Source organism: Mus musculus, chromosome 5 (genome assembly GCF_000001635.26).
Source record: "Mus musculus strain C57BL/6J chromosome 5, GRCm38.p6 C57BL/6J".
Lineage (NCBI taxonomy): Eukaryota > Metazoa > Chordata > Mammalia > Rodentia > Muridae > Mus > Mus musculus.
Window position 1 is genome coordinate 147353925 of NC_000071.6, and position 23559 is coordinate 147377483.

Here is a 23559-nt window from a genome sequence, read left to right on the forward strand (position 1 = left end):
CAGTGACTCTCTGTCTCTGTCTCTCTCTGCCTCTCTCTCTGTCTCTGTCTCTCTCTCTCTGTCTCTGTCACTCTCTCTGTAGTGTGTGTGTGTGTGTGTGTGTGTGTGTGTGTGTGTGTTTGGAGAGAGGGGCTCCCTTTATCCTTACAGGGAACACCTCAGCAAAAGAATGGGCCATCAGTCCCGAGGGGATGATACATCTCAGCATTCTTGAAGTTGTGAGTTCAAGGCCTGCCTGACCTATATAGCAAGACATCGTGTTATAGAATGACAGGCTGGGGATGTATTTCTGAGGTAGAGGACTTGCCTAGCATTCACAAAATCCTGGATTCAATCCTCTGCGCTGGGTTAAGAATCGGCTGAGGGTGGCCCTGCTCGAGGGTGGATGCCAGATGGGAGAGGATGGGACAGAGTGGGAAGTGAGAAGTCCCCGGTGTGTTTTCTACCCAGAATCTGTGTCAAACTGTAACACAGAAGCTGATACCAACTGAACGATGAGAAAGAGGAAGGGGTGGGGGCTTGCCTTCCCTGCTTGCAGTCTTTGCTCACGACTGCCCCTGCCTGCTTCTCGTTAACCCTCAGTGCTTAGCAGACAGAATAATGCAGAGGGCAGAAGAAGGGGAGGGGAGGCAGCTGGACTCGTTCTCTGAGGGACTTTGCTGAGATAACCCCACCTTTTGGTACCTTTTAGCATCTTCACCGCCACCTGAATTGAGACTCCCGTTTTACTAATGCCATAGGCCGTGGCGTTCATCACCCTCCCGAAAGCGCCAGACCCCAGGACCTTCCCTGTAAAGATGGAGTAAGTGCGGGTTAAAAAAATGTTTGCAAGGCAGAGGCAATGCCACCGAAGCTCTGAACAGTCAATCCTTACCAAACTCTAAGTTCTCTCTCGGGAACTCCCACTTAAGGTCATATTCATAGTCCCTGAAGTCAACGTAGAAGTACTCGTTATCCAGGGGGCCAGTCACCTGGATCATCTGCAGCTGACTCTCGTACCTAAATTGCTTGAGAGATGAACAGCGGGTCAGCAGCGCTGCAGAGTCACGACAGGGATGAGCCTTCGCCAACCGGTTTTTACCTTTTTGTATTTGTGGCAGATCAACACAATGAGAACAACAATGAAGGGGAGACAGAGCCCAATGGTCGCATAGAAGGAGATGTTGTCTTGGATGAAAGGGAAGGGGCCTGCAAGAGAAGCAATCACTAGGCGGGGGCGAGATAAAACAGGCAGGCCTGTTTAAGTCTCTTGTTAGAGTCTCTCACATCCTGTTCAAGTAACCACCATCTTCAGGCCTTATGAGCAATCTGTGTGTTCTGTCTGGGTGCCCCACAGAAAGTTGGTTTGTTTCTGTAAACAATGAGTCCCCAGAAAAATCAGAAACGATTCTGAACCCATCTTAAAAACTGGACCATGATGTCACGTGAATAAAGCCCATATAAACCTTTTACAGAGCCCGTGTCAGGTAAAAAGAAGTCTGTGTATTTGTTATCAAGGTTCGTCACACACATGTAGAGAAGTTATGTGTATGACTGCTAGCCTGCATGTGTGTTTGTGTACCATGTACATGCCTGGAGCCCTCAGAGGCCAGAAGAGGGCGTTAAGGTCCCCCCCACCCCCCAGAGCTGGAGCTAAAGCTACAGATGGCTATGAGCCACCATGTGGGTACTGGGAATTAAACCCAGGTCCTCTGCAAGAGCAGCCTGTGTTCTTAACTACTGAGACCAAAGCCACAATTTTGACTTACGTGCTTGCTTTGTTTGGCATTTTTCTGAGACAGCGTCTTACTATGGAGCCCAGGCTGAACGTGAACTTAGGAGCCTCTTGCTTTTGTCCCTGGAGTTAATCAATACTATCTGGTGACCCTAAACTGTTAGTGTCATTTTAGAAAGACTCTAAACACAACTCCAAAATCTAGACTAGCCGGCTCAAAGTAAATAAGGGAACTGACAGAATGGAAAAGGACAGAAATTCCAGATCACTAAGTCTGCTTTCCTGCACCTCTGGAGGCTAATCTTCACACCATGGATTTCCCAGACTCCACAGCTCCGTGACCTGTGAGTCACACAGCCTAAGGATAACTGGGTCCTGAAACGTCAAATTACAGTCTGCTGGGGATTCTTGCTTGACTCAAAAAGACCTTATGCTCACTCAGAACTGGGCAATCTCATAAGAATTCCCCAGCAAAGGCCAGCCACAATGCCCAACTTCAGGTGGGGGAATTTCTGGGGACAGGGTGTGTTTATCACAACAGCAAATGGCTGCACACCTGGTGAGTTTAAAAAGATGGTTTCGCAAGACGTGCCCATAGAATTGTACGCACAGCATTTGACCAGAAGCCCTTTCCCGGCCTCACTCATATTTAGAGTACTGCTCGACACCCACTGGCCAAACACTTTTCTGTTAGCCTTTTTATTCCAAACTCCTTCTGGGATTTCCTCCGTGCAACTGAAAAGAAAAAAAAAATGGTGGAAAGGGATTGTTAGATGGGCGGGGTCATGGTAGGACAGGAAGTTAGATGGGTGGGGTCATGGTAGGACAGGAAGGCAGGGTTTCTACAGATGGTTCCCAAAGAAAACAAGCTGTGGCTGTAGGGTAAGCATTTTCAATGTCATTCTTAAGCTGTATCCATGGCAACAGGTGATAGAATCTTATGCCTTATTCTCACTTTTCTTCTTCCTTTCTTTTTCTTTCTCCTTTCCCTTGCCCCTCTTGCCCTCCCTCCCTCCCTCCTTCCTTCCCTTCTTTCCTTTTTTTCCTTCTTGTTTTTTGAGAAAGGGCCTCACTGTGTTCCCCAAGGCTGGCCTCAAACTCTAAGATCCTCCTGCCTCAGCCTCCCGAGTGCTGGGATCACAGGCATGCGCCACCACTGCCCGGCTTGGCTCATCCACTTCAAGAGACGTCAGGGTTCTCATTACTTGGGAGATTTGTCCGAACACTTCTTCCAGGTCCAAGAGGGTAGCGGGTAGCCATCAGAGGAACAGGACGCCTGGCTGGCTGAGGCATTTGCTAGCACTTGAGGTTTCTCTGTAGAAAGTAGCGCGCAGTAAGCTCATGGAAGATAGATTTTTTTTTTTTTTTCTAGAATCAGTTCAGAGCTAGCTTCAACTTAGGCTGCTTCTTTAGCCCAGGTGCTATGTACCCCTGGAACAACCCCTTATTTAGGATGCCTCAAAGTTTGTTTGGTCCCTTCCTCCTCTGTCACAAAACTTTCTTGACTGGTGGAGGCAACACCTCTCTATGACTCACCTCCTAGAGGGAGCTGAAGTGTAGAACCTCCATCTATCTGCAAACCTCAATGTAACACTTAGCTTTAAAAATACCACCCAGAGGACCTGGGTTCAATTCCCAGCATCGACATGGCAGCTTATAGCTGTCTGTAACTCCAATATCTGGCACCTTCACACAGACATACATGCAAGTAAAAAAAAAAAATGCAGGTAAAAAAAATCTGCAAAAACCTTAATGAAATATAGTGTCTTTTTCTTATTTTGCATAGACCAAGACGAAAATCATTAAAAGAAATAAGTAGCAGGTGACTGTATAGCCTTTCCTTAGTGTTCCTTTCATAGCGCCAAGGCAGTAAAGTCACAGCACATCGGAGATGGAACATGTACTAGCTCAGAGAACAAGTATAGAAAGGGACATATATAACTACAGCCAACACACAAGAAGCATGGCGCTTACAAGAGCAGTTTCAGAGGCTGGAGAGATGGCTCAGAGGTTAGGATCACTGGTTGTGATTGCAGAGGAACTGGGTTCCCAACACCCACATCATGGCTCACAACCATCTGTAACTCAAGTTCCAAGGGGATCAGACGCCCTCTTGTGGCCTTTGTGGGCACTGCATGCATGTGGGCCAGAGACATACATACCACTTACAAAACACTCATATACATGCAAATAATCCTTTTTTTTTTTTTTTTAAATTAGTTTGATATCGTCCCTCCTAAGCTGTGTTTGGCTCTTCTTAATTAAAAATTAATGGAGGAATAAAATAGACAAGATGAGATTCAACTTACTTCTTATATTCAGCGTGAACATTTTGGTGAACTGGGCGTCATCATTTTCTGCATAGAATATGTACTCTCCTGGCTTGTTCTTATGATCGCAAAATTTAGATATGCTGTTTGAGAAAGAATTAAAGAAGAACTCAGCTTGGTGCTTCCAGGAGAGGCTACTGTGAAGAACAGGATATAAAAATTTAAAAAAAGTACAAATTAGGACTCAGAGGTTAAGAGCACTGACTGCTCTTCCAGAGGTCCTGAGTTCAATTCCCAACAACCACATGGTGGCTCACGACCATCTGTAATGGGATTGACAACCTCTTCTGGTGTGTCTGAAGACAGCAACAGTGTATTCACATATATGAAATAAATAAATCTTATTTTTAAAAGTACAAATTAATGGGCTTAGTTACAGCATTTTCATACATCATCATTATCTTTGTTCTAATTTGTCCCCCTCCCCTGATGCCTTCTGTCACCATAACAGAGGGCTGAAATAAGTCAACTCAGAGAGAGAGAAATCTGATTGGAGCACACAACTTCAACCCACTGTTGGTTGTCCCTGTTGCTCTGGGGCTGGTGAGGGGGTACGACATGGCCAGACTACAAGATGTAGCAGGGAAGCGAAAGACAGGAAGTGGGGCATCCCAGAATCCCCTGGCACATTCATCCATCCACTGACTTCCCACAAGGCCTTGCCAGACAGGCTTGCAGTCACTCCTGGCTCCACGCAGCAACGAGGTGTCAGTGTGTGAGGGCCTAGCTATTCTCCTCGGCTTCAAAAAGACCACAGCCCAAGTGAGCTGTGGAACCCCACAAAAGAAGCAGTTAAAGCTTCAAGTCGAAGGCGTTCAGCTGCCAAAGAGAGGCAGAGGCGGCGTAGAAAGTTCTGTGGATTTCTCAGAGGCAAGGCGGGAGTCCCATTTGCTACGAGTGCAAAAAGGAGAGCGCTAAGGAGATGCCACCAGAATCCTGAGGACGGGAAGGTCACAGGGCATGGAAGAGAAATTGGGCCTCCTGACTGAAACAGGAGGAGGCGCTGGGGTGTCTGGGCAAAGAGGGCTAAGAGGTAGGATGGGGTCCATTGGTTAGGACCCTTGAAAAATGGCCTAGAATATTCAGAGGTGAAAACGACATTTTCACTGGACGTTTGAAAACAAAATCCATAGCATGTACAACATTTAGATCGACCTGATCCTAGTGGGAGACGTTATTGGCCGGAAGTCTAGAGATGGTAGTGACAGTCTAGGAGCCCATGAGTTCATTCAGCCACCGGAGACCTGACCGCGGGAAGAATCAAATCTCCTGCAGCAGATCTGAAGACAGAGTGTTTTCTTGATCCTAAAATTCACAGCGTGATGTTAGAAGCAGACACAGTTATGGGAAGTGGGCATGGTGATGTACGCCTGCGTCTCAGCGCTTGCGAGGTTGAGGCGGGAAGATCATAGGTTCGAGGCTGGGCTGGGGTACACGAGTAGCTACCGTCTCTAAAGCACGTAAAGGGACGGGAAACAGAGCAGATATGCTAGGGTGTGGGAAGTGCCATCCCTAAAGAATTAAAGTTGGAATTTGAGGTTTCAGAGAATGTTCCTACAGAGGGAAAGGCAGGAAAGGACACACAGAAGAGGCCCTGAGCTAAACAGACTTGCAGGTGCTGGTGTGCATATGCAATAAGGCAGCTGCAGGCTCCCTGTTGGCCCCAAGATACACCTGGACAGATGGAGCTCTGAGCCAGGGGTGCCTGGGCACCAGCGCTCTAAGCGGCCCATCTCTTAGTCAGATGCTCCTGGTCGGCTAATGAGAAGGAAGTCACTCTTTGAGCCTCCCAGGAGGGAGCCCTCCAGCCATTGGTCTGCAGGTGAAGCGTGCACTAGAATGCTTGCCTGCCATGTCCACTGCCCTGAATTCAATCCCCAGGAACACCCAAAGGAAAATAAAGTGCTTTCGGCAATTAAAGGCTGAGAATTGCATACATTTTTTTTTCCAGTTCTTACCCCTTTTCTTTTCTTTCTTTTTCTGCAGGGGGTGCGGCTAGGGGAGGAGACAGGGTCTCTTGTAGCCCTGAGTGGCCTAGAATTAGGAGAAGGAAGAGTTTTTCGAGACAGAGTTTCTCAATGTAGCTCTGGCTGTCCTGAAACTCACTCTGTAAACCAGGCTGGACTCAATGTGCCACTATGCCCAGTATCTTTTGTAAAAGAGAGAGTCTCTGGCATCTCAGACTGGCCTTGAACTTGCTACAAGATGGCTTTGAACTCCTGCTTCTGCCTTCTGAGTGATCTGGTTTTGTGGAAGCAGGGTGAACCAGGGCTCTGTAGGAGTGAGGCAAGCACCTTACCATCTGACCTACATCACTACTCCCCATTTTCTTTCTTTCTTTTTTTTTTTGTTTTTGTTTTCGAGACAGGGTTTCTCTGTATAGCCCTGGCTGTCCTGGAACTCACTTTGTAGACCAGGCTGGTCTCGAACTCAGAAATCCGCCTGCCTCTGCCTCCCAAGTGCTGGGATTAAAGACATGCGCCACCATGCCCGGCTCAATATCATAAATTATTCTTTTTTAAAGATATATATATATATATATATATATATATATATATATATATATATATATACATACATATATATACACACACACATATATGAATACATTGTCGCTGTCTTCAGACACACCAGAAGAGGGCATCAGATCCCATTACAGATGGTTGTGAGCCATCATGTGGTTGCTGGGAATTGAACTCAGGACCTTTGAAAGAACAGTCAGTGCTCTTAACCACTGAGCCATTTCTCCAGCCCTATTCCCCATTTTCTATCCTGGCCTTCTAGACAAGGAAGAAATGTGGCGGGGGTTGGGGGGCAGGGATGAAATGGTGGAAAGATTGTGGGAGAACCCCAAAGGCCAACCAGGGACTGGGGGGGCTTGGTAGGCAGCTGAGGGCACAGGCACATGCCTATGCCTCTAACCTCAGTGCTCTGCAGGCAGAAATGGGAGGGTTAAGAGAGAGTTCAAGGTCAAGATCAGCAGTTAAGAGTGCTAGCTGCTCTTCTAGAGGATCCAGGTTCAGTTCCCAGCACCCACATGGTGGGTGGCTCGCACCTACTCCGTCAGGGCATCCAATGCCCTCTTCTGGCCTCCATGGGCACCGGGTGTGCACATGGACACAGAACCCATACATTCAGGCAAACACTAATACACAGCAAATAAAAATAGATAAATCCTTTAAAAAGAGAGTGCAAGGCCAATGTGGCTCACCTAATGAGCCTCGCCTATGTCAAACAGAGGGAGAGAAGGAGTCAGAGACAGTGATGGAGACCGGGAGGGGAGAGGGACTGGGTGACTGACATAGTTGGCCAAGGACCATGCTCAGAGTTCCACTCAACTTGGGAGAGAAACTAATGACCACACAATAGGTGTGTGTGTGTGTGTGTGTGTGTGTGTGTGTGTGTGTGTGTGTGTGTGTGTTGTGTGGAACAAAGCCCAGGACTGCATGATGATTTGTCTTTTCTGTCCATGGCGCTGTCGTCTCCACAGGGTGTGCCTCGCCTCAGACAGACAGAGCCCCTGAGGTCAGGATATCGATCACATAACTTGGCGGGACACAGAACCAAATGTCCAGACAGATTTACCACTTTCTTTTGTCTGTCTGACCTTGGCAGGCCTCAGACCTGCATTTGCCCTGCCTTCAGCCTCCAGTGTTCTAGAGTGACAGGTCTGTGCCACCACACCTCGCTTTCTCCCATGAATATGACCCCAGCAGCAAGGAGAGGGACCGTCAGGTACCAGGCAGCTCAGAGCCTCCTTTCTTTCAGGTTCCCCCACCTCCCCTTTCCCACTTGGCATCAGGAAATTTGAGTTGCCAGTGACATATCTTTGGAGACCGAGACAATGCAGTGTCATTACAATTAGGAAGAGGGCCTCTCTACCATCAGGTCACTTTCTCCTTCCTTGTATTTAGCTCCCAGGGGGAGGAGTTAAAAAAGGCCAACCTTGGCTAAGGGCTCTGGAATCAGCTTATGATTCATAAAGAGTGTCAGATGGAGGGCCAGGTAGGTGGTCATTTCTGTGAGTTTGAGGCCAGTCTGATCTATGTCTCCAGTTCCAGGCTACCCAGTGCTTGTACAGTGAGACCCTGTTTCAACTTTTAAAACCTTTAACACTATATAGCTACCAAAATTATAACTAAGGGGCTGGAGAGATGGCTCAGTGGTTAAGAGCATGGACTGGGGGCTGGTGAGATGGCTCAGTGGGTAAGAGCACCCGACTGCTCTTCCGAAGGTCCAGAGTTCAAATCCCAGCAACCACATGGTGGCTCACAACCATCTGTAACAAGATCTGACGCCCTCTTCTGGAGTGTCTGAAGACAGCTACAGTGTACTTACATATAATAAATAAATAAATCTAAAAAAAAAAAAAAAAAAAGAGTGGCAGATGTTAAAAAAAAAAAAAAAAAAAAAAAGAGCATGGACTGCTCTTCCAGAGGTCCTGAGTTCAATTCCCAGCAACCCCATGGTGGCTCACAACCATCTGCAGTGGGCTCTGAAACCCTCTGATGATAGCTACAGTGTACTCATATAAATAAAATACATAAATCTTTAAAAAATGGTAACTAAGATATAACAATATAACCATACAGTAAATACACTTTACTACATATGTTTAAGACAGGGTCTCGCTGTGTGGCCCCAGAAAGGAAGGGCCGGGGCCACCGTTACAGGCAGCACGGTTACAGGCAGCACGGTTACAGGCAGCACGGTTACAGGCAGCATGAATAAAGGGAAAACAGATTTAGTTGGGTTCTTGGTGTTGCTCTAGAGACAAACATCTTCCCCTTCCTTTTTGTATATACTCAGGCTCACAGCTCTCCTACCCTCAAGCCCCATTCCATTAAAAACAAAAATGTCAGCTCTGCCACAGGTCCTGTTCAGGAGCTTCTATGTGGCCACTCTTGTCCTGAGCAGGCCCCTAGCAGGTCCTCCAGACTGCGAACACAGGAAAGAGCCCCTGTTTCACTTTGGAAACACCCAGTGGGAGCTCAGAGGGGACAGAATGGACTGAGATACGTGGAAGACAGGATGAAATAGCTCCAGGGAAAAGTTATGCCATGCTCATACTTTTTCTACCACGACACTAATGCGGATTCAGTATTTATCGGTGAGTCTACAGAATTCGCCCCCAAAGTAAGGGGTGAATCTCCTTCAGTCTCTTTTTCAGAAGTAAAAGGGCTCCAGGCAGCTGGAAACCAGACACAAACACGGAAAGGCAAGCCCCAGGGAGCCTCAGGGTGTGATTTGAGGAAGTAAATTGCAGAAATGAAGCTTTGATGGTCGGGAAGCCGAGAGACTTCTGGCGTGTGCCACGACCGCATCGGGGCTTCTGCAGTAGTTCAGCTACTACACAGATTAAAAAAAAACAAAAAACCAACAAACCAGCAACTCTCCCGCCACTCAGGTCAGCTCTCAAAACATGATCTCGATCCTCTACCATCCCAACTCAGGGCAACAGAACTGCAGAATCTAGTGGGGAGCTAAGGATGCCAGCTCCTGGGCTGGAGAGGTGGCTCCGCGGTTAAGAGCACTGATGGCTCTTCCGAAAGTCCTGAGTTCAAATCCCAGCAACCACATGGTGGTTCAAAACCATCCCTAATGAGATCTGATGCCCTCTTCTGGTGTGTCTGAAGACAGGTATAGTGTACTTACATATAGTAATAAGTAAATCTTTGGACTGGAGTGAGAGTGAGTGGATGCCAGTTCCTTTGGTGTATTAGCAAATTTGAAACTTTCCACCATTAAAGTTGAATAGAGCTTGAGTTACCTCTCACCTCAACCAGAGCCTACACAGCAGAGAGAAGGATCATAGAACACGGAAAAACATTGTTCAGCGCTGACTGCTTTACCTCAGGCTTCCTTGCTGCCATGTTTTTTATTCTCTGGGAACCTTCAGAGAATCTCACGCCAAGCACTGGGCGCCATGTGTGCTGTACGCAAGACAACACAGGCACAGCTTTCTCCAAGAAGTCATGTCCAGGAGTGGCAGTGAGTCCGTTTCCTGGTTCACACACACATTTCCTGTATGAGGCACGGGACGGAGCTAGAGAGATGACAGCCTGGCCATCTTTATGGAGGTTCTAAACTCAGAGCTGAGATGTCACATCTGGGAAGCTGCTCTCAGGTGACTGGAAATGAAAGGGACACAGGACGGCTCTAGCTGGGATGGGACGTGTCTGGAGTTCAGGCTTGTAGGTTGGAGCCTCAGGATGAAATGCGGCTACCTAGCCCAGCTCCTGATGCATGCATGGCAGACACAGCTCCGTGATACCCCAAGAGGGTCTGCTGTGTGTCACCAGGTTACACAGTGACAATATGCATCCTCTGGGAGAGAAGGAAAATGGCAGCTTCTTACCCATTCACATGGCCCTTTGCTGTATAGTCCAGGCTGGCCTAGAACTCACTGTGTAGCCTAGGCTGGCCTAGAACTCAAAGATGAGCCACCTCTGCCCCTGGACTGCTAGGATTAAATGTGTTGCTGCATCGCGACCTTACCATTGGTTAAACCAGGTTTATCCCCTCCTTCACCTGAGTCAGGTTCACAACCATCCTGGAATGCAGCAGGAGTCCCTAAGGCTGTGTTAGCTCTCACACGACCACAGAGGGGCCAGCAAGCCAGCTATCCTGAAAACAGGCTCCATGGTCATCCGTTCCTCCCTGTCTTCTCCTTCTGGAATTCAAGTTCTGGATAAGAGCTTATGCGAGCCTGGTGTGGTGGTGGTGCATAGCTTGATGCACTCAGGAAGCAGAGGCAGGAAGATCTCAGTGAGTGTAAGGTCCAGTCGGGTCTACATAATAAGTTCCAGGACAGCCAGGGATACAGAGAGAAAGAAACCCTTTCTCAAACTGTCCCCTTCTCCCCACCAATAAATAAATAAATAAATAAATAAATAAATAAATAAATAAATAAATAATACAAATAGGAAGCAGAGAGGGTGGCTCTGTATATAAAGCTTGTAGTATAGCCGGAGAATCTGAATTCAGATCCCCACCATGTAAAAGTTGAGTGCAGTAGCCTTAGTGCGTGCTCTGTAGCCTTAGTGCTGGGGTATGGAGGTCAGCCAGTCTAGCCAAAATGGTAAGATCCAAGTTCAATGAGAGAGTCTGTCTCAAAAAAAAAAAAAATAGTTGAGAGGGTTAGAGAGATGAGTCAGAGGTTAAAAGCATGATTCGTAGGATCCACATGGTGGCTTACAACCACCCATAACTCCATTTCCAAGTGACCTGATGCCCCAGCAGACACACGTGCATAGATAGACATGCAGGCAAAACACTCATAAGCATTACATGAAGTATTGTTTTAAAAAACAGTGGAGCACAACAGAGGATGTTGATCTGGCCTCTGCACATGGGTGCGCGCGCGCGCGCACACACACACACACACACACACACACACACACACACACACACATATACACCCCACAAGACACCCCTACCCCCCTAGGCAAATTTAGAGGTAGAGAGAGAACTCAGGGGTTTAAAGCAAGCATTGCTCTTCCAGAAGACCTGAGTTCGATTCCTAGCACCTACATGAGGTGGTTCACAACTGCCTATAAGTCCAGTTCCATCCAGGGAATCCATCCTACACACACACACACACACACACACACACACACACACACACACACAGAGAGAGAGAGAGAGAGAGAGAGAGAGAGAGAGAGAGAGAGAGAGAGAATAAACACAGACATACAGAGAGAGAGATACAGATAGATGTGCACACACACACACACACACACTTTCTCAAAGACCAATTATAAATCACTTATGGGAATTTTTTAAAAAAAAGCATACTATCATGAAAGAAACACTAGGAGCAGCGTAGAGGGTAGAAAGAGGTCAGCTCTTGTCACAGTGACCAGAGCAACAGACAGCTGCCTCGTTTTCCTTTTAAGTCCCCTGCAGATATGTATATGAAGTAAAGAGAGGGGAAAGCTGAGTGCATTCGTTGATCTCTGTAACTCTCATACCTCAAACAATCATTGAAGCATAGCCTCAGTGTGAAAATTATTAATGAGATGTTCTACATTCCTGTTTTGTGTGTTTGGTTTTTTGTCTGTCTGTTGTTGTTGTTGTTGAGACAGTGTTTCTCCATGAGCTGTGCTGCAGATTTGGTGCAGCGAATAAGAGCAAACCCACAGTGCCGTTGCAGAGGACTTGAGCTGGGTTCCCAGTACCCACGTGGGACAGCTCACAGCCACTGTGACTCCAACTCCAGGGGAATCCCAAGCCTCTGGCCTCCAGGGACACCGCAGTCACACACACACAGACTGTCACCCACATACACATGGCTAAAACTAAAATCTGTAAAGGAGAGAAAGACAGAAGAGGCACCATAGTTAACAGAAGAAACCGGGGAAAGCAGGCTTTTGCTTTTCAAAGAAGGAATGAGACGTTCGCCTCCAGAACACTCTAGACCAGAGTTGAACAAACCCCCAGGAGAAGGAGATCCTCTTTTGTGACTTATGCTCGGGCTATTTCTGCATTTGTGTTTGAGAACATAAATCAGTACACCTAGGGCAGATGTTTTCAGTTGGCAAGGAGGTCCGACTCCCCCATCACTCACAACCGCACTTAGCCGCCCGGTACTGTCAGAGCGCAGCACTTAGACAGGAAACCACAGTCTCTTGACAGAAAACTGCCAGGATTCTGTTTTCATGCAGCAGGCTTTAGTCCCGGAAGAGAAGGAAAAGTGGCTCTCCTCACAGGTGCGGTTTGCTTTCAGTCTTCAGTTTTCTGACTCAACAATAAATCAACTCACAGACTGAGGGGGCTAAGTCTATAGCTCGGGGACAGAGGTGCTCGATACCGGGGATGGGGGCCGGGGAATTGGGGGGTAGGTGGTGGTAGTGGTGGTGCAGGGGATGGGGGGTGGGTGGGAGGTTGGGGGGAAGGGGAAGGTGTGTGTGTCCTTCTCGAGGGAGGAGGGCTGTGCTGTGTGTCTCACCTGTACCCATCCTCCAGGCCTCTCTGTTCACAAGGAAATGAGGCTTGAGAGAAGATCCACGTGCATCGGATTCGTGGGTACGCTTTAAACCTGACTGAGAAGCAGAACTTTTCGTACGGGTCAATTTCATACTCTTCTTGCGAGCTGGTAGCGTTTATAAACCCTTTTTCTGTAAAAAGGAAATTTACAAATTAGATATTGATATTTGTATAAGGATTATATATATCATATATACACACATATATCATATATACATATATCACATATATCATGTTATGATATATATGTGATACATACATATATACATACACACACACACACACACACACACACATATATATACATATATATATGGTTCTAGCCCCATCTAACTTAGAACCTCCTTTGTAGACCAGGCTGATCAACATAGAGACCTACCATACATGATTTTTTTAAAAATTTGTCAGTTTAATGAAAGAAAGCATAGACAAAGTTGAGCTGTGGTTTGGGCTAGTCCAAAAAAGAAACAGAAGAAGAACTCAGACAGAGCCCATCATCTTTTGTAGACAGGATTTGCATTAGGGATGAGATCTTAGAGCTAGAGAGATGACTCAGAAACTGAGAGGACATACTCCTCTTGCTGAGGACCCAGGGACAGGCTCTCTGTAAGATAATCTCCTCCAGGTACAAGTAAAAGAGCCATGTGGTGAGTGATATACATGAGCAAGGCCTCCCCGTGAGCCTCTATACTGCTCTGCTTCCTCGGCTTGCTCACGTGACGAAAGCCTGCACACTATGTGGCATCACCTATGTGTGGCTGTTACGCTGAAGCCCTCACGGGCATCCCAATCCCTAGGCACCCAGCATGAGTACAGTGCCCACTGTCATGACTCACTAAGGACATTCCCAGAACAAGGATTCATTAGGCACGTGTCTAGTACCAGGTTCTGGGACTCCAAGGATAGACGTCAGGACTGCCCCATCCATAGGCAGCTACAGTCCATGAAGAACGAAGTCAGATACACAGATGGGTTCCCTTGCAATGTGGTCTGAGAAAAGCCGGTGACATCTGAGTATATGTGACTGAGCAGGAAAGCTGTTGGAGAACCTCGCTATGATGGTAGCAGTCCACCAAGACCAGATAGAGCAAAATGGGGTCTCCCTTTCTTAGTGGGGCTTCCCTGTCTCTGTCTGGAGAGTGTCCCTGAACACAGGTGGCTGGCCTTGTCTGGAAAATGACCTTGTACAGAGCTCTGTGCGAGGCTGCATAACTCAACACACACATCTCCCTCCGGCTTCCCACCCGAATAATTAAATACTGCTTTATAACCAATCAGCTCTTCCCGCTCAAATGATGTTATGACCAGTTAGCCCTTTTAACGCGTACCCCTAAAAAATGTCCTCATATATCCTATCCCTGAAACAATAAAGTAGACTGGCTTTGCTGCAGTGGTCTCCAGAGGTTATTCCGCCATACTCAGGGCCATCTGGACCTGGCTCTCTGCCTCTGCTCCCTTTGTCCTCTCAGGCTGGTGGCCAAAGGCCTCCAAGAAGGAGGGGTGGGGCAGGGCACAGAGAGCAAAGCAGAGGGAAGCTTATCCTGTCCATGCTATTCTAACTCAGCTTCTTTTACAATTTGTAGCTGGACAGATGACTCAATGGTTAGAACCTTGGCTGCTCTTCCAGAGAACTTCAGTTAGTTCCCAGCACCCTTACGGCGGCTCACAGCCACCTGTTAACTCCCATCCCAAAGGACCTGAAGGTCTTTTTTCTGGCCTCTGCAGGCACCGTACACACACACTGGTGCACAGGCGTGGGTGCAGAAGAACACCCATGCACGTAAAATAAACGTAAAAGTGAACTTTTAAAAATTACACTCATGTATGGTGTTTTGGGTGGGACAGTTGGTAAAGGCCACATGTAGAGGTCAGAGGACAACCCACAGCAGTCAATCCTCTCCTACCAGGGTCCCAGGGATGGGTGTCGGGCCACCAGGCTTGGCAGCTATGGTCTTTCTTGACAGAGCTACCTCACCAGCCTTTCTGTTTAGTTTCTTGATGGAAAATTATACTGAAATCTGAATCTAGATTGCCTAGTCCACATTCCACAGGGAAAGCCACTAAAGACACAAGCAGAGTCAAGCTTGGTGGCCTGTGCCTTTAATCCCAGCACTGGGGAGGCAGATGCTGGTAGATTTCTGTGAGTTCAAGGCCAACCAATCTACACAGCGAGTTCCAGGACAGCATTAAAAACAAACAAACCAACCAACCCCAAATTTCGTGAGCCCGTTACCTAGGATGGTCACCAACGCTGACTGGCTGGGGTGCTTTGAGGAAGAGCAGGTGTAATATCCGGTGTCGTTCCTTCCCACGGAAGACACAAAGGCCAAGAGAATCCGAATCATGGTCCTGTTTGTGGAGTAGGTACTCATCTCAAAGTAGCTGCCCTGAGTATTAATGAAAGGGGAGTCTGTATTCCGGGTTTCCAGCCCACGCTGAGAGCTTACGGTAAACACCACGGGTGGGCGCTGTTACCTCCTCCAGGGCTTTGTCTTCCAGCTCCCAGGTGAGCCCGAATCCATGGTTCACATGGATGGCCTTACACCTGATCCACAAGGGTTCCCCCACTTTCAGGAATAACTGGGGCAGTGTGCTCTGAGGAGCCTGGTTTAGATCTAGAAGATAAAAATATCCCAAAGAAGACAAAAAAAAAAAAAAAAAAGCACATCTTTTTTTTAAAAACTTTTGCCTCAGCTCAGAAGTGTCGCAAACGTTTTGAAAAGCAATGGTGTCAGCATCCCTGCCATCACTAATCAAGCCAAACAATGCAGAGCTGAGAAGATCAGGGTAAAAGAGGCTGGCCTGGAGAAGACCTGGAGTCACAGAGCAGCACAAAACTAAAAAAAAAAAAGCGACAGAGTAAAACCACCCACTCGAGATGGAATACCCTTTGTTGCAGAAATCCTCCCTTACAGAATCTACAGTGTTACATTGTAAATGGTATGAACGGGGCATCAAGATGGCTCAGTGGGTGGAGGTGCCTGCCGCTGCCAGACTGACCTGAATTTGATCCAGGGGCCCCATATGACAAGAAGAGAACCTGACATCCACATTACATGCTGTAGCGTGTGTGTGTGTGTGTGTGTGTGTGTGTGTGTGTGTGTGTGTGTGTGTGTATGTGTGTGTATTTAATGTGTGTATACACACACACAATAAATAAATAAATAAAGTGGTGCAAAAGATCTGGAGTGGAACTCAGTGGCAAAGCAGATGCTCTGAGTCCCTGGGTTTGAGCCCAGCACCTAAGTCAAATCAAATCAAATCAAATTGAATCAAATCAAAGTCCTATGAAAGAAGGATTAAAAGCCCGGGCCACCAAGCTTGGCCATACCTGTGTGTTCAATTGCTTTTATGTCAGAATGTGGACTATTCGATCTAGATTCGGATTTCAGTATAACTTTCCATCATCTTTCTGAAGTGGAATGATTACCCACACAGAAGCTATCACCGGTCCCTTAGGAACCGTCACTAAGGACACATAGCCGACAGTCCCCCATTACCTATGGTGAACAGCTTGGTGCATTCGCGGCCCAGTGCATTTCTAGCACAGCATCTGATGTCTGTTCCGAACAACTCATGAAGTACCTTTTCCTCCTTTCTGACAACAGCAGGGCCTTCTTCTTTACAGCTGCAATGATAAGGTAAGTTTCCTTCAGGAAATGCTTCAAAATGACAGCTAACAGGCTGTCAGCACTGCTCAGGGCAGACCCTGTGTTCAAGGTCACCAGCACTGGGGGATTGGGGTGGGGGGACCCAGTATGTTTAGGGGATGAAGTTACAAAGTATATTTTTAGGGATGGAAGAAAAGAGCAGATGAAAAATTAACTCAACTGTATCCAGCCTGGAATCTGCAGGGACCAGCTAGCTACTCTGTATCTAATTAGGATAATGTTACAGTATTACTTTATTATTTAATATTTTAGATTTTATTTTATTTGGTGATTTTTTTTCCCCATAGACAAGCTATCTCCATACAGTTCAGGTTGGCTTTGACCACACTATGTGGCCCAGGCTGGCTTCAGACTCACAGCAATCCTCCTGCCTCAGTTTCCTGAGTGCTGGGATTTCTTCTTCTTCTTCTTCTTCTTCTTCTTCTTCTTCTTCTTCTTCTTCTTCTTCTTCTTCTTCTTCTTCTTCTTCTTCTTCTTCTTCTCCTTCTCCTCTTCCTCCTCCTCCTCCTCCTCCTCCTCCTCCTCCACCTTCTTCTTTCTTCTCCTTCTTCTTCCTCCTCCGTCTCCTTCCTCCTCCTCCTCCTCTTCTGGTTCTCATTTGAAGACAGGCCAAAAAGAAAACATGGATGAACTCAGAAAGAAAATGAGGCAAGAAGCACAGCTGGTCTGCAATGTAGCTCGACATGACCGGTGTGTTTTCTTCCAAGTACAGAGGAGGAGTGGAGAGTGAAGCACCAGGTTGAGTTCCCAAAGCAAACTGGAGAGGAAAGCCGAGGTATGATTCCCAGGGAAGACCAGCAGACCACGGTAGTGTGCACAGAGTGACACTCCTCTTCTGCCTTGCCTGGGCAGGAAATGCCCCCACGAGGCTTTCCTGGGGCATTCTGGGCTTTCTGGGTGGTCATCATTACTGTCTTTCTCCAGCAAGTCATGGGTACTTTCCTTTCAAATCTGAAGTCACCAACTTCCTGTCACCCCATACAAGACAACTGCTGTCACACTCACGTACCCTTCCAACTTTCTCAGTCTATATGCCTATCACATACATCTATAGATACATACATGTGCACACACATGCGTGGCACACACTCACAGTTGAGGTCACTGGTCTTTTCTCACGAAATTCAAGGTCGCATTAACATCATTAAAGAAGCAGATCTGGTTTGGACTTTCCCTCTCTCTTGCTTTATCCCACTTGGTCTTCAGCAATTATCTAGTGTAGCTGATTTGGCTAGTTCGGATGGCAGGGCTTCTCACACCTCGGGAACTCAGCTGTAGCTCAGGCAGAGGCAGAAGGAGCCTTGTATTCTATGCCCAGCGCCCTGCCCGGCTGGCTCTGTGGCCTCACATCTCAGCTCACTCCAGGCAACCCCATTCTTCTTCTTTTAAAAACCTGACTATTTTTGTTTGCATTTTTTCCATCCTCACTCTTGAGATGAACAGAGAGCTTAATTAACTTATCTGAGGACACACAGCTTATTACACAAACAAGGGTCCAAAGGTCTCAGGCTCTGGATTCCAGCTCCTTAACAATTCTATAAATGGCCTCTTGAGAGGAAACATAATGATCACAAATGAAACATTTACTCATAAGAAACTTCCTATCATAAGGAGATCACAGTTCCCCCCAACCCCAAGGCTCTGGAATCAATCCAACAACCCCACAGTTCAGTTTTTTTGTTTTTTGGGTTTTTTTTTTTTTTTTTTTTTTTTTTTTTTTTTTGGTAATGCAATGGTTGTGAGTCCCTTAGCTACTTCAGGGGCTTTCAAAGTCCCTCTTGCCAAAAACCACCCATTCCCCCCCTCCCCCAAACACCATGAAATCCACAGCAGTGATTCTGTTGAAATGAAGAAGGAAACAAAAGTCAAATTTCACATTCAGTTATGAAGTCAATGACAGTAGAAAACAGCCACCATTCTGCCAGGAACGGTGGTCACGGTCACTAGGAGGCATGTCTTACCTTTCCCTGTGGGAGCTGCAGAGCACCCACTCCACAGTGGGCTCTGGAACACCCTCGGAGATGCAGAGCAGTGCGTCCTGGTTTTCCATCTTCCTAAAGTAAGGTCTTCTTAGCACGTACAGCTGTGTATCTAAGGCACCACGAAACATGACCGTTTTAACACTTCGGATGGTCCCAGCAGCCCCTCAAAGATCCCCACGGCATTTCTAAACAGCTAATCTATCCCACCACAGCAAAGTCTGGCTCCTCCCCAGCCTCAGGTGATGTCAGGTTTTTGTTTTGTTTTGTTTTGTTTTGTTTTGAGACCGAGTCTCACTCTGCAGCCTTGCCTGGCCTGGAATTTGCTCTGTAGACCAGGCTGATGTTAAACTCACAGAGACCAGCCTGCCTCTACCTCCCAAGCGATGCTGGGATTAAAGGCATGCATCAGCATGCCATGTGTGATGCTGGTTTCACACAGTTGTTAGTTTCTTAGGGTTCACAAGTCCATAGATAAATCAGTAAGGTGAAATCAGGAGATGGGGTATAAAAGGAGAGGAAAAGAGCAAGAACACAGAGGTCAGCTCTTACAAAAATTTAAAATTTACTTTCTTCTCATCATTTCATCTACAACTAGGTGCAAGTTAATAAGATGGAGAAAGGCAGAAACATTAGGATGCAGTTAAAACTAGAGCAGAATTTAGCGGCTGAGCTTAGCCTGCCATTTAGACTAGAACTTACACACACACATGCACATACACACACACACACACACACACACACACTCATACATACATATGCACATACATTAAATACACACACAAAAATAATGACGGTTTTATTCAATTACTGAAAAGGAGATATTTTGCTTTAGCTTTGCTTCTTGTTTATTTATAGATGCTCTTTATATATTGTTACTATCTATCTGTAGTTAATAGTAGAGATAGTTTTGTAGACTACAAGTATCTTTTCTCATTCTGCGGTAGTTTTCATCTTTTATCCCTGTAATTTCTAAACTTGGTTCCCATTCTACACTTTGGTAGGGACATCAGAGTTTGTCGAACCTGTCAGTACCCTTAAGTGTCATGTTCCCAGAACTGTTCTGAATGGGGACAAGACATTTGCAGACCACAATAGCAATGTTGTGGTGTTCAAAGGTTGGACAGCCTCCTTACTTCAAGGGCTTGCCCCTCTCTTAAATAGAGCACTGAAGCCAGGGGTGGTGATGTGTGTCTGTAAGCCCCAGTGCAGGAAGTGGGAAGATCAGGAGTTCAAAGCCAGTCTGGGCTGCACACTGAGACCTTATCTTAAGGAAAGAAAAACCTTGCTGTTGGCTTTAAGCATCTTCAATTAGGAGCTGAGGCCACTGGGAGCTAATTACTATGCTAATTACTATTTGTGTGAGTTAGCTCAGGGGTCCTGGGGCAAACTTTCCCTGTATCACTCCATCTGATCCACCCGCATCGCAGCTCCCCACACCACACCACCCCCACTCCCTAAGCTGCCTTAACTGAAGGAATCCCAAGTGTTCTGCCATCATGGTTGCTCTGTATTTTTTCATCTGAAAAATAATGTAAAATTAAAAGCAGCATAGAGGCAGGAGTGGTGGCACACACTTTTGTGCCATACATGGGTGGCAGAGACAGACATACATGTCTGTGTATTCAAGGGCAACCTGGACTACAGAGGGCCAGCCAGGTCTATATAGTAAAACTCTGTCTCAGAAAAAAAAAAATCTGTTAATCTTCTAGAACACAACTGCTTGTACAGTGTTGCAAAAGAGAGAGAAAGAAGGAGCCCGTGGAGCCTGTATCTTCACTGGACAAAGAGCCCACACTTAAATGTCCCACCAGAGGCCTGAGGAGGTAGGAATGGGGCAGGGGTGGAGGCCCAGGCAAAGAGCAGCACAAGACAGCTCCTGAGTTGTGTACTTCTGGGTTTGTGTTCCTGTTTCAGTCACTTCTCTGAGAAAATGGGTGAGACCACTCTGTTCTTGACTTTGCCATGCAGGCTGACTGTGTGATCCAGGATGATGACCCTCGGGGAACCTAGAGTGTCCCCCAGTACTAGGAGCTATGACGATAGGACCACAAATGCCACCAAGGCTCCAAGTGGGGTGACAAGCAAGTGCAGAAATGGCTCTCGTGGGCCCCCAGTTTTGCCAGTCACAAACACATCAGGTGTCTGTGTTCATATCAACACACAGGCCAACCTCTGTGAGCACCTGAGGTGGGGCATGCGGAGGTCCATAGGGAAGGGCCTCCGTGGTCACTCCTGACCATGGTCACTCCTGACAGGCCCCTCTGTGGCTGCACACTGCCTCAGCTTCGTGAATCCGAGTCATCCACAGGGAAAAGGGCAGCCTAGCAATGTGCAGCAGGCAGCTTAGTGGGTGCCAACCCTGAGCCTGTGGCACTGCCTGAGCCCCCAAAGACACAAGGCTCTACATGCAGCCACCTCTGCAGTCACAGGAAGGAAAACAGGGTGCACGGTACATGTAGCACCATGTCTGCGCCAGTTAAGGCACCGGTCTGACAGTTTACATCTGCAAAAACCAATGTCATCCTCAGCAGCCACCCTGGCTGTATGCGATTATCTATTTTCAGATTTTAATTCATTCACATGAGATAAAAAATTTTTTAAAAATGTCCCCTGCTTACACTAGCCAGTGTTCTTAACTGCCGAGCCACCGCCCCAGCTCGGAGGTATGGGCTTTCATTCCCCTTCAAAAGCTCATAGTATTAGAACCAGAAATAAAACCCAGGACATTTAGTCAGCAAGGTGCCAAGTGCTTGCAATCAAAAGATTTAGGAGGATGAGGCAGGAGGATTGTGAGTTCAAAGCTACATACTGAGTTTGAGGTTAGCCTGGGAAAAATTTGGAGACACAGGATTTTTTAAAAAATTATTATTATTATTCCCAAGTCAAAATACTCTTTGCAGTTCTTCCAGGTCTGTGTTAAAAAGTCCTGAGTAGCTACCTTTGGTGACCCCAGAGATGAGTGGAAGCACACTAGGTCCCGAAGCACGCACTGCCTCGGGACGCAGGAAGTGCCCAGGAGGCGGCCACACTTACCTCTTACATTCACTGTGAACAGTACTGTGTAGTTGGCGGCTTCGCTCTGAATATGGAGTAGGTATTCTCCTGCCTGGGTCTCTGTCACGTTCAAGATGGCCATGGAAACGATTCCTCTGCGGAATGAGAAAGAGGACTGGATTCTCTGGAAAACACTCAGGACTAACAGCCTCAGCTTCTCCATGAGTCAGAGGGTGAGCGCTGTCTTCGAAGCTATGGCTAAGGGCTGCTCTGTGCAGAACCCGGCTCTGGTCCAGCACCCAGGCTCATCTTGGGCACAATCAGCTCGGCTGTGACTTGTACCTAACACCCACCCTCAGAAGTGAGATTTGGCTCAGTAGTAGAAGAGGGCTATAGCAGTGGGAAAAGCCGCAATTTTACAAGGTTATGGGGTACTATTAGTTGTTATAAACATTTTGTACAGATGTATCTCATACCCAATAACAAAATACTTATTTTGTCAGGGCATATCAAGGTTACAAATTACATATGTACATCAACCTTTAAAGTTAAATTATTTTAAATATTTATATTTATTTATGTATATAAATATTCATTTATTCTTCTTGTATGTGTATGAGTGTTTTGCCTGCACGAATCTATGTGCATCACTTGCACTCAGTGTCCATGGAGGCCATCAGATCTCCTGGGACTGAAGTCACAGACAGTTACAAGTGGCAGTGTGGGTGCTGGGAAACCCAACCTGAATCCACTGGAAGAGCAGCTCATGTGCTTAACCATTGAGCCATCTCTCCGGTGCCTTGGGTTTTATTTCTCGGAGCAGCATTGGATCTGCCCACTTCACCACACACCCTTGGTGTTATCACTATCGTGTGCAGGTCTGGTTTGTGCTAACAGAAGAAGAGAGATGGGTTACCCTAACCCTCATCACCACCAGCTGGCGTCTACAGATGCCATTAATGTCTCTTTTTGGGCAGCACCTCCTACACATGACAGATACACAGCGTCATGTGCCCATATCCTAATCCTACGTGCGTTCATTATTTCAGCAGAGAGAAGTCAAAACACACACACGGATGGATTCTCAGTCAGGCCCAGTGGTGTATGCCTGTAAACAACTTCAGCATCCCTTACACAGAAGCTGGAGAATCTTGAATTTAGGGAAAAGCAAAAACAAAATCAAACAAGGGCAGGGGTCCAAATGAACTCCATTTTATGTGGGCAATTTGGCTCTGAGACCAGTTTGGTCTGTGCCCACCCTCACCTGTTTTGTAAATCAAAGTGCGGCTGGCAGCCCAGGGAGCTGTGCTTAAAGACCCAGAGGCAGGAAAGGTCCCCTGGGGTGGCGAGCTGCACTTGCAGGGTGATGGACCCAGACTCGGCCACCTCCACGGTGGCCGCTTCATATACCGTCCCTTCACTCTGGCGCCTCGGGGCACACTGGAGGTCTTCTGGGGATCCTCGCACCTGTGAGGTAGAGGGAACAACGTGGAGTCATCTTTTTTAGCATTGAACCTGTTTGCATATCTGTTGATATTCTGCCTCTATGGTGGTTTGAATGAAAGGGACCCTCAAAGGCTCATAGGGAATGGCACTATTAGGAGGTGTGGCCTTGTTGGAGTAGGTGTGGCCTTGTGGTGTGTCACTAGGGATGGGCTTTGAGGTTTCAGAAGCCCCAAGCTAGGTCCAGTCTCTCTCTCTCTCTGCTGCCTGCTGATCCCGACATAGAACTCTCAGCTCCTTCTCCAGTACCATGTGTACCTGTGTGCCACCATGCTTCCCACCAGGCTGATAATGGACTGAGCTTCTAAAACTGTAAGCCAGCCCAATTAAATGTTGTCCTTTTTAAGAGTTGCCGTGGTCATGGTGTCTCTTTACAG

General features: G+C 47.1%; 1 protein-coding gene across 4 annotated transcripts in view; it reads right to left on the reverse strand.

Moving 5' to 3' along the window:
- The window catches only part of Flt3 (FMS-like tyrosine kinase 3), a 69749-nt gene that overhangs the window by 23184 nt on the left and 23006 nt on the right, over window positions 1–23559 (reverse strand). Inside the window, exons 3-15 of one of the 4 annotated variants that reach the window (NM_010229.2) lie at window positions 22944–23146; window positions 21719–21834; window positions 18665–18794; window positions 16533–16660; window positions 15508–15647; window positions 15266–15419; window positions 12995–13163; window positions 4024–4127; window positions 2920–3028; window positions 2271–2449; window positions 1082–1188; window positions 875–1007; window positions 685–789 (exon numbers count right to left, since the gene is read on the reverse strand). In NM_010229.2, coding sequence (NP_034359.2) covers window positions 685–789; window positions 875–1007; window positions 1082–1188; window positions 2271–2449; window positions 2920–3028; window positions 4024–4127; window positions 12995–13163; window positions 15266–15419; window positions 15508–15647; window positions 16533–16660; window positions 18665–18794; window positions 21719–21834; window positions 22944–23146 — 1777 coding nt within the window. Of the gene's footprint in view, window positions 1–684; window positions 790–874; window positions 1008–1081; window positions 1189–2270; window positions 2450–2919; window positions 3029–4023; window positions 4128–5199; window positions 6490–9896; window positions 10904–12994; window positions 13164–15265; window positions 15420–15507; window positions 15648–16532; window positions 16661–18664; window positions 18795–21718; window positions 21835–22943; window positions 23147–23559 lie in introns of those variants that run through there. The other 3 variants (XM_030254130.1, XM_006504805.3, XM_006504804.4) reach the window with 3 other exon arrangements.